The sequence below is a fragment of the Hydra vulgaris genome, chromosome 08 (genome assembly GCF_038396675.1).
Source record: "Hydra vulgaris chromosome 08, alternate assembly HydraT2T_AEP".
NCBI lineage: Eukaryota > Metazoa > Cnidaria > Hydrozoa > Anthoathecata > Hydridae > Hydra > Hydra vulgaris.
In genome coordinates, this window is record NC_088927.1 from 56,825,976 (window position 1) to 56,837,500 (window position 11,525).

The window sequence follows — 11,525 nt, forward strand, 5'->3', positions numbered from 1 at the left end:
TAGCGTTATTTGATTAGTTAAGAGTTAAGGGTTAGCATACTTTTAAAATAAATTATTTAATAACATTGAATTTTTTAAACCTACGTAAAAAACAACAAAAACATATACATTGAACTCTCTGATAGGTTCACATAACGTTTTCTGAGAATGGCGATAGGGTCAACAAAAACAAAAAGATTTACAACATAAAAAAACTTTTTTAAAAAATTTTTTCATAATACAACATATATTTTACTTAATTAAATCCATAATTCTTAAATACATCATTTACAATGTCAGTCATAAATAATAGTAAACTTCACAAGATTATTTACATTGTCAAAGATGGTTTAATGATTTCATGTAATTAAAGATAAAAACTTAACATCTGTTTGTAACCATACATAACACTTTAATGTTTATATAGTTTTAGTTATTTGGCTTCAGCTTTCACCAAAAAAAAAACATTTCAATAAAATATTCTGATTATTTTATTTCCATGGTAATGGTAAATGTCAAACATGTTAAAATAATCTAAACTTTGCATATTTTTTAATTAGTGTCTGTTTGGAAGTATTAATTAATGAAGCTGTATTAAGAAATGTAACAGTACCACCAGTGGTACAGTTTTCGTGATTAAAAAAAATTTTCTTTATATCTTCTGTTGTTTTAGTTGTTTGTAGATTTGTTATATCAAACTAATAATAACATTGACTAATTTTAAAATATTTCTTGAAAACCCAGTTGCATTTTTTTGTTGATGAAAAATTCTTTAAAACTTGTAATTGATGTTTATCATCATGGTTGAAATTGGCTCTGGTTCAGTGTTGATCTAATTGGCAACTTAAAAAGTAGAATAACTCAACTGCCACCAAACAGTGTAAACAATTTTCAATGGCTGATTCATTATGCTGCAGAATATAATACGTAAGCTATTTGGAAAAAATAAACTTTCCAATCTCTCATTTAGAATAGAACAAGAATTTCAAAAGTACATAAGGTTTGTAGCTCTTATTATATTTGTAGAAATGACGTCATTACATTTATTTACAAATAAGTGTTTACATTTAATGTTATAAAGTTTTCTAATATTACTGTACCTTATTGAGTCAACAAACTTCTGACTTTTTGCAGCAGTAAATTCTTCACTCTTTGAATCGAGAATTAAAAATGGTGGATGAAATTTTACGGCTTAGTGATGTTTTCAAACTTCTTTTTTTCTCGGGCCAGTTTAATGAGGCTCTGCGGTGCGCTTTTTCGTCCCACCTGAAAGCACAATAACTTTTGCGCGCGCATCAAAAATTATATTACTAAAAACAAATTAAATGGAGCTAGTACAAATCGGCCGTTATTAGCAATGAAATAAAACAACGCTAAATACTTTAAACAAATTGCAAATAAAAGTATTACTTATAAAATGAAATGATTTAAAATTAAAACTAACTTAGAGCTATTTATTTTTATAAAACCAGTCTGCAAATAGTTTAGCTAGTAGTTGTATATTTACATATATATAAATACATATTTACATTACCAAATACTTTATTGAAATAAATCGAGCTGGGGTCGGGCTCGTATGGCCCCTATTGACGAGCCGCCACTGTGTGTGTATATATATATATATATATATATATATATATATATATATAAATATATATATATATATATATATATATATATATATATATATATATATATATATATATGTATATATATATATATATATAAATATATATATATATATATATATATATATATATATATATATATATATATATATATATATATATATATATATATATATATATATATATATATGTATATATATATATATATATATATATGTATATATATATATATATATATATATAAAAACTCATTAAAAACTATTTCATGCATTTAAAAAATTAAACACGTATTATATTATTAATTTACAGTGTTTTCATGCATTTCTAGGGCTCTTTTTATTATTTCAGGAAACCAATACATAATCCATATAAATAAGAACCTAAAGCTTAAACCTTTTTTTGTTTATAATAGTATAAAAATTTTTATTCAAAAACTCATATATTCTGATAATTGTAAAGCAGCTTTAGCTTCTTTTTCTTTACCATCTTGGTGCAAACTACAATCCGATGCAAACAATAGTTAGGAAAATGAAAAAGATGCAACTAATGGTGCCAATCTTCTTTTCTTTGTTTTATTACTTAAAGAATCATAATTCACCTGGGATCTGGAAACTACAATTGAATAAGAGCAGAGTTATCTTTATCAATAAAGGCAGTTAAAAGAATATTCTTACCAATTACAAATTGAACCGATATCGGTTCATTTTTTACCCATTGTTTGTTATTCTCTTCGAAACGAATTTAGAGCTTTTGCATATTTCACCTTTATCAAAGATGGTTTATGAAATTAGACAAGTTGTTATGTGCAGTTATGTTTGTACCATTTACAATTGCACCCAACATATTACGATCAGCTAACTTCAAGTTTTCTTATTTTATATATGAATAAATATCGATATTTTTCATGTTTTAAGTATATACAAAAAAAATGAATTACACTTACAAAATCTTATAAATAGATATTTTAAGGTGTATCAATATTAAAACAAGTTTATAACACTAATCTAGACTCACTGAAACCGAATTATTACATTGCCATTTAAAACAAAACACATATCATGTTTTCGCCAAATAAAATTGAATACATCAGTTAATTTGTAAAAATCATTATTAGAGACCAGGAGGACATCCGTGGATTATAGACTAAATTTATATTGATAATATACATATTTAACAATGTATTTAAAGTCTCAAATTACTGGACCACCTTGGAACGTAAAAGTATTTGATTATATAAGTGAAATTTTACCTTAAAGAAGTATTTCACGTACGCCGTCATCTGAAATCATTTTATTTGACAAAACTAACATGCAAAATAGTGTTGTAATAGCTGAATTCAAAGATAATACTTGATTTTTAATACTTTAGCTATTCCAGCTATATATTCCAGCTATTTATTCCAGTAATAGCTTACTTTACCATCAAGAATAAGAGAAAAATCACAGATAATAACAACATCACATTACAGAAAATCATTATTTGAATCCTCTGAAAAATCAAATAATTTTAAACAACAAAAAATAGAAATTGAATGTGGGTAAGGACAGTGTGTAGAAAGGGTTGAAATTTTAAATGTTGAAAACTGGGAATATTATGTTTTGTAATGGATTATGAAGTAAGGCTGCATGAAGAAAAGTGGAGTCAATGTTTAAAATGAACCATTTTAGCTCATTCTGACAGTTATATATTTCAAAAACTGGCGAAGCAATCTGTGGTTTAAGTGACAAGTGACAGTGCGTTTGATTACATGATTGGCTAGTGACAATTTGAATATGTATTATGTTTGTTTGCTTATCTTTTATATATTATTATTAGCTGCATTATACTATAAAATGATTAATTTATAGAACTTCTTAAAATTCTCTTTGGTTTATCATTATTTATTTGAATTACTTCAAGAAAAATCTGTATTATTTTGCCTTGCATAGCGAGTGTAGGTGTTGTCAATAAAGTATCTCTGATGATCAAAGCAATGTAGTTTTAAAACTTTTATTTTGTTAGACTTTTGTAGAATGGTAAAAGATTTAAAAAGTATCAAGTTCTTTTTTCAAAAGTTATTAGACGGCCTGCATACTGCATAATATATAATGATTGCTGCAACAAGTTAAGAACTACAACTTTTGCTGTACTTGCAATAGCTAAATGTTTACAGCATTATAAAAATTTACGTTATTAAACATATTTTTGTAATTCTATAATAAATTAACTTTCTAAGTTTGTTTTTAGTTATATTTTACAAATAATTCTTTTTAATGAATTGTTTAAACTTGTTTAAATTAAACAAGTAAACTTTAAAAGCGCTGATTGCCAAAAAACTGGTATCAAATCACACAATATCCTTGTCACCATGTACAGCTCAATCACCATTAGCTGTTCGCATAAACCTCCTGAAGTAAGTATTTTTAACTTTTCATTCAAAACCTCATTGTTCTAACACTTTGTCAAACAAAACGACTCTTCTTTTCAAAAAACTACAAACTGTCTTTACCAAACACAAACTGGCATTTTTGGTATTAAATTGCATTAAGCTAGAGTAGATGGTTTATAAAGAAATAGTCGTTAACTCAAAAATAAAAAAGTTCAAAGTTAACTAGTTGCTATCTTATTTGAAAAATAAGTTTGAAAAATCAACATAAACCGCTTTAAAGACACCATTTTTTGTTGAGTTACAAAAAAATGCGTCATTAAAAATATGTGAAGGTAAACAAAACAAAATTTTTCCAAGGCTTTATTAATATTTCTATATGTGTCTATCTAAAACCAAGCAAATCGCAACCACTTTTTTTAAATCTAAATATATGGCTTTTATGTGAAGCTACCCATTTTTACAGGACCCAAATATGTCTAAAAAATTATAAAAATTAAAAAAAAAGTTATTTTCGTTTCATTATGTATAAAAAATACAGATAAAAGTTTTACACCGATATTCGTATTAAAGTTCATTAATTATAACTCACTTTAGTTAATGTTTCATAATAAACTAAATGTAAAAAGTTAAAACTTAAATAAAAAACAATTGGGATAACTTGCAACGTTCAAACTTTGCTGCTCACAAATGCAAAACACAACTCTTCTGTTTAAATTTTTCAAATTCATTTCAAATCAATTCCCGCTGGACTACATAAGCTTTCTACCAACCTCGCTCACACACAATCTCAATGCACGAGCCCCATTACATCCAATTTGTTCCCCTTCCTTACTATCCAAACTAAATTTTTCAAAATGTCTGTTAACAAATAAGAGGCATACTATTATCTTTTTGACAAAAATGTTGTTCATGATGGCGGATACTCCCCACTTCGCCAAATCATCTTGATCTTTAATGACACTCCAAGTAATTTCATAATCACGCGCAACATTTAATCCAATACCAAGTCGTGTAAACTCAGTTTATGTTTTGATGCTTCTCTCCGCTCAAAAACATGGCTGATTTTATATCTTTATTTTGTTGAATAACAACAATTAAGAGAGCTTTTTCTTTGGAGAGTTCTATTTTGTTTTCGTCATCTTCAAATAACCATTTACGACTAATCTAACCTTCTAGTATATTTTCGGATTCTGCACTTGCATTATTTGGTATGCTGTATTGGGAAACTTTGTTAAATAATTGGTTGGAGCCTTCTCTACTTCTCCATTTCCGTTTAACTTTCTATTTGACACTATCAAATATTGATGATTTTCTTGATCTTGTTTTTTAATGCCAAAAACACATTTCTCTCCAACATTCAATTATCGTTTTATAAAAAGTTTGTACGCAGTATAAGCTTCTACAGAAAATGCTGCCAACAAACAACGCTCAACTTCCCTTTTATCTTGCTTACCTTCAGCGTTTAAAGCATCATATACTAAATTTTTCAAATAAGGGTTTAAAAAATTAATTGCAGTTTTACATTATCTGCATTATGACAACTACTTTCGGTCGTTGTGTCCAAACGGCGACGTCCGAAGTTCTATCATACGTTTAAAATATTTAAAATAATTTTATAGTTGAATGTCATGTCCGGTTAGCTTGTAATTTTTTTTGTTGAAATAAAAACTTCTTTTCATTCCAAATAAATTATTTGTTTCAAACTACCCACAATAATTGGCGTTAAAAAACCGCTTCATTCATAATTACAATTAAAATAATTAAGAGCTGATTAAAAAAGAAACCACATAACTACCAAAAAATACTCTTGAACTTTCTACACCCAAATTACATTTTATACATTGAATGAAAATAAACCCATTTACATTAAATGTACATTGGGTCATATATATTAGATCAATTTTGTGTTTATATTGTAAAAAAATCAACTTTTTCAAGATTAATCTGACATTGAATCAATATAACAAATCAAGCTGCTTTTAAAATTAAAGTTGATATTAGATCAACTTTGGGTTAGCGTCAAAACAAAAAAAAGGCAGCATTAACAATAGTTTTACATATTTCGGTCAAGTGAATGCATGCAAGCTTGGAAATATGTAGTCTATTAAATGTATTTTTGTATGCATGCCACATAACTTGCAATATCAATCTACAAAAGTTAATACCTTTTTCTCATTTCTTCTGCGCATGACAAACAAAGTCGATGACCACATTGTGTTTGAATAGGCTCACGAAGAGCCATTTTACATACAGGACATTCATGTTCATCTAAAAGTTCATTTATAAAATACGCATTGTATTCACCGAAGTTCTCCTCATTTAGGCTTTCCATTTTTTTTCTTTTGCTAAACATAAAAATGTTGATATTAAACGTTTTTTTTTTCAACTTTTTTTAGTTAAAACAAATAAACTTTTAAACTATTTTGTAAACTGAAATATTGAAACTTTGATTTTGTATTCTAATAATTTAATGAATGTTTGCTTTCATTAAAGTGTCATTTTGTCAAAATTTGCTAAACCTGTTATAGTGCGTTTGATTGAATTTATTCTTGTTGTGTTGTTTAACATGGCTACATCACTTTTTTGGTTGGTTGTTCTAGTCACTTAATTATACTTATAATAGGAAAAACTTATTTGTAAAGTTCAAAATCGTATATAAAAAGATCCTATCAGCTAACGCTCCTAACACTTTAAACCTAGTCTTTTTCCAACTAAATAAAAGATCAATAGCGTCAAACAATTTATAAATGCATTTATAAATTTATACAAACCTCAATGGGAATCTTCAAAATACTGTAAAAATAGTTTAAATTGTTTTTGAGATGAAAGGTTTTAATACCTTACAGAGAGATTAGGGTACAGTTAGGTAGGTGTATTAAAATTTTAAGTTTATCAAATACTAGATTATTATTATATATAATTAAAAACAGTATTTTAAGGGTGAAAAAACTATCTAACTAAATGCAAGCAGATCTACTCAAAGTTAATAAGTCTTAGGTAACGAATTTTTGAAACATGGATTTATTGAAAAAGTTATGGTCATATTTTATTATTTATTTGTCTAAATTGTTATTACTTTGTAAATTTTCACCTTAAGGAATATAACTTAGTATCAAAAAATTTAACTTTTTTTAACCAAGCACTTTTTGAGGGGACTACCTTCTTAACAGTAAAAAAGTACATAATCCTTTCATAAAAGGATTTTTTTTTCAGCCAATAAGTAAAATTAATTTTATTCCAGACCACAAAAAATAATGAGAACTGTAACTTAGAGTTGCGAGAGTATGTGGTAATGATAGTTTTACATATCAAAGAACTGAAAAAGTTTAATGCTTATAAACTTATCTTTTTTTCAAAAGAATGGAAGTAAAACGCAATTTACAATACATCTAATAAAAGTTTTGTTAAAAACTTATTTTGCACAGTTTGTTAAAAAATCAGTTTGCAAATAATAGCTCATATTCACTACTGAGGTTTTGCTGAATCATTTCTAATTGTTTATTTATACTTTGCATAATTAAAAAACAAATATATTTGTTATTATAAAAAGGTTTCGGATAAGAAAACATACCAGATAAGTTATTTTTGCGCATTGTTAGTTATATTAAAGTCCAGTTGCGACAGAACACGCATAAAAGTACAACAGTACTAGTCTATCATAGCTGTAGAAGAAAGTTTGTGGATAGTCGTAAAGATCAATATCATGTGTACCAAGAAAGAAGTTTACTTGAAGAAGTATTTGATTGGAAATCAAAAGGTTTTCTTTGTACCAAAAAGGTAGACCACGAGCATTTAGCAATTGCTAAAATTGAATCCATACCATTGATTAACAAAATGATTAAACGTTCTTTGAATAGATAGGAAGAATGTGGAAATGTTGTAGATTTTCGTTGGATGTCTTGTAATGACTGACTGCGAACTTTGTACCCTTTCGGATGTGCACATTAAGATCAAAAAACTTAGTAATGGTTATTCATATTACTCAACGAAATCTTTAAAATGAATGTTACTTGAACATTATGGTGATCATACTTTTTTAGGAGAACTCTCCGGTCAATCTAATTTAGTTTGTATTCAGAGACATGGCTTCTTTTGATATATTAAAAATTCAAAAATAGAAAGCTTGTACTAAAGACAATATTATTGCTCCCGCTGCAAGTATAATTACGAGCAAAATCAGAAAAATGGATGTAATTAAATCTGTATATCAATCACAAGAGGATATGGGTGACATTGAATATAGACTTAAGTGGGTTCCAAAGAGTTTACAGCAATTCTTAAGCCTTTTAATTGTTGTAAAGCTTTGACAAATTAGTTTAGGACAATGTACTACTCAAGTTTTGCGACGAAGATTTATGAAAGCACCAACTCCATTTGGGATTGGCGTAGATTGATATATCTTTTGAAACAAAATGGCTTTGTGAATCACCTTTATAAATTTAGATCTTCAATATCCACCGATGAACAGAAGTTATTTAAGTCATCTGCTGCAGTTAGTAAAGTAAATGCTGTGCAAGAACAAAAGCCGAATTTCTTACATTGAGTGGCTGACAATCTAGATCACAACATTGGCACATTGACCGGAAAAGGAATGTTTCACGGAATAGATTTAATATCAATTTTATGTTCATCTTCTAAATACAGTTATGAAAGCATAACGAGTTTGAAACACAAATCTATTAAAAACATATCTGATGTGTCATCTAAAATAATGCCTTATCACGGATCAAGCTATCACGGTTTGTTAAATGTAATAAAAGATTTGTATCTGGTTTAAACTAATAAAAGATTTGTATCTGAAGTATTTCGTACGCCCAAAATTAGTGTTATTGTTAGGTTTGTCGCATGGTTCTTTAGCTTAAAAAATAATCCTCGCCCGAATCGGTCAAGTTATATGATGCACACTACATCACAATCAACAACAAGTAATGAAAAAGCATTCATCAAGTTTTTACCTATAATTAACTCCTAAGATGAAACTTGCATATACTTACACTGCTTTTCATAATTGATAAAGCTAATAAATATAAAACAATTATTCCCTGCGTAGAGTTTGATCAGCCTTTGTGGCAGAAACCGCTCGGTGTTATAAAAGATCAGAACCTCAATATAGTATGTCGACTCTTAGGGTTTCACACAATGATGGGTTTTCTCGGAAGAATTGGAAAACTAATGGCAGGAACTGGCCTGAAAAAGGTGTTAAAGCAAGTTTGCTCTGAAGATACGGTAAAGCATATGCTTACAGGAAAAGCTGTTTCAAATTCCTTAAGTCATGTTATAGATATTTTGGTTGACGATTAAAAACTAGATATATCCGGACTTGAATACAGTTATAAAATGATAATGCAAAATGATATGAACAAGAAAGAGTCAGTCAGACTTGGTAATACAGATGCTTTCAAAAATATTGAATTTGCCATATAAACCTACACATCATAGGAATGACACACTGCAAAACTTTGTATCTTGTACATATACTACATTGGTACCATAAAGGAACTTTTAGTTCCAGAGAGAACTTGTAACTGGTATTTGCATCTTAAAGCAATCTTAAAAATGGTTAATTATTTGCCGCATTAGGACACTATGCCAAGTATTCCAGGTTATACTTGCCAGAAATTCAATATCTTAGAGAAACAAACATGTAGTTACACAACAATTTTTAGATGGTTGTCACGCAGTGCACCAATCTGCAAGGTATAAGGCTGACCTATCTTCTGATCTTGTAATTTAGCAGACCCTGATGCGTTCTTTAAAATGCAAAGTTGGTTTAATATAAAAAGGAATAAAAATAAATAATAAAAAGAACATAAAAAAAATATATATTTATTATCCACGGGTGTTTTGTGAGTCAATGGTAAAGATCGTGTCAACTGCGACGAGGCTGAGAACATTGGCGTTTGTCTAAAATCTTTTTTTGACGGTCTTAAGTTCAATGAAGCAAAGTTTAAAAATACGAAAAGGTTTTTTTCTTTGGATGTTTTGACTAATAGCGTAAAACTTGACAATCAAACTAATTGTGTCGATTCAACACTTTTTAATAGGTTTGCAGCAACTGCAGAAAGATAGGATGACGCTTAACTATACTTTGCGCTCATTCATACCCCACAAGTATTATTTTAAAATAATCTAACGCTGAAAGCAAACAAATCATCTTTACGCAAAGTGATTCTTCCTGACAACAAAATTAAGTCTAGTACAAACGTCAGCTTGTGCATGTATGTCCTTCACAGAGGTTCCTTACTTCACAGAGTTATTTGGAACATAGGTATGAGATTTATAAAAATTGACCTACGTCAGCTATATAAGAAAAAAGTATGCCACCTGTTATATTATATTTAATGGTCATAATAAATGGTTTTCAATTAAATCTAATAAACACATAGATAGAACAAAATGCAACGGTTTTTCCCAAATTTTTGTTATGAGAGAAAATAATTAGACACCGAACTCACATAAACGTTTTCTATCAAATTCACACAACAAAACACAGTTAATTTTATTTTGTCAGATTATCTTAAACAAGATGGCTAAAAAGTATATCTTTGCAAAGGGGATGCTGATACAAAAATTGTCTCTAAACTGTTGGAAGTTGCAAAAAAATTTCACCATGCATTTTTTTTTCCGGTGATACTAATATAGCAGTAATGCTAAATTATCATTGGAAAGATTAATTAAATGAAGTTTTTTTAATCATAAAAGCAAGAAAAAACTCTGGAGAACAAAAGATGCTCAATTTCGAATAATGGATTTTAGACAACATCTGTTATTTGTTCATGAAGAGTCAGGATGTGACTCGACATCTTCAACACTTTGTTAAGAAAAGCGTTGTTTTTGAAAAATACTTTAAAATTCAAATAGTATACAATCAGCATATGCTATTATTTTGGATTACTGGGCAACCAAAAAAGAAGTTGGAGAATCTGCTGTAAAGGTTTTCATTGAATTTTTTGGTGAAAATGCAGAATCTTTGTTTAGGAAAATGCGGTAAACATTTGAACGTTTAATTTTGACTTTTTCAACTTACGCCCTTCATTTAGATTGAGAAAATTTAGATTTAAACAGAAAAAATGTCATATTTTTATAGTATTATTTCTTAGATATTTTTGAAATATAAACAAATGGTTTGTGAAAGAAATATAAAACTAAAAAAGTTACCACTAACAAATCGTGCGGCTTTTTTCATGGTTTTAGAGTTCATCTCCAGGTTATTAAAAGGAAAATGCTAGATGAATCTTTCAGCTTAATTCCAAAAAAATGGAGATGGAAATTAGATAATGGTTATCTTCTTTCAATACCTACAGACAAAGATGTAGCACTAACCAATATATCAAAGTGATTCGTTGTGTTTGTAAGACTTGGTCAAGAAATTTGCGCAGAATTAGTATATGTTCTTGCAAGAAAAACATGTCTGCATGCTGTATCTATCACGGGCAAGACTGCAGTAATAAAACCGTAAACTTTATTTTTGAAATATATTATATGCACATAATCTTCTTAAAATATATTACTTACTATTGTGATACGATTGTTTTACATTTTTAGAATAT

General features: G+C 28.1%; 1 protein-coding gene across 1 annotated transcript in view; it reads right to left on the minus strand.

The window, feature by feature from the left end:
• LOC136083475 (TNF receptor-associated factor 6-B-like) overlaps nt 1-11,525 on the minus strand; it is a 60,628-nt gene that overhangs the window by 21,946 nt on the left and 27,157 nt on the right. Inside the window, exon 2 of the mRNA XM_065802876.1 lies at nt 6,141-6,320. Coding sequence (XP_065658948.1) covers nt 6,141-6,307 — 167 coding nt within the window. The 5' untranslated portion in view covers nt 6,308-6,320. The remainder of the gene's footprint in view (nt 1-6,140; nt 6,321-11,525) is intronic.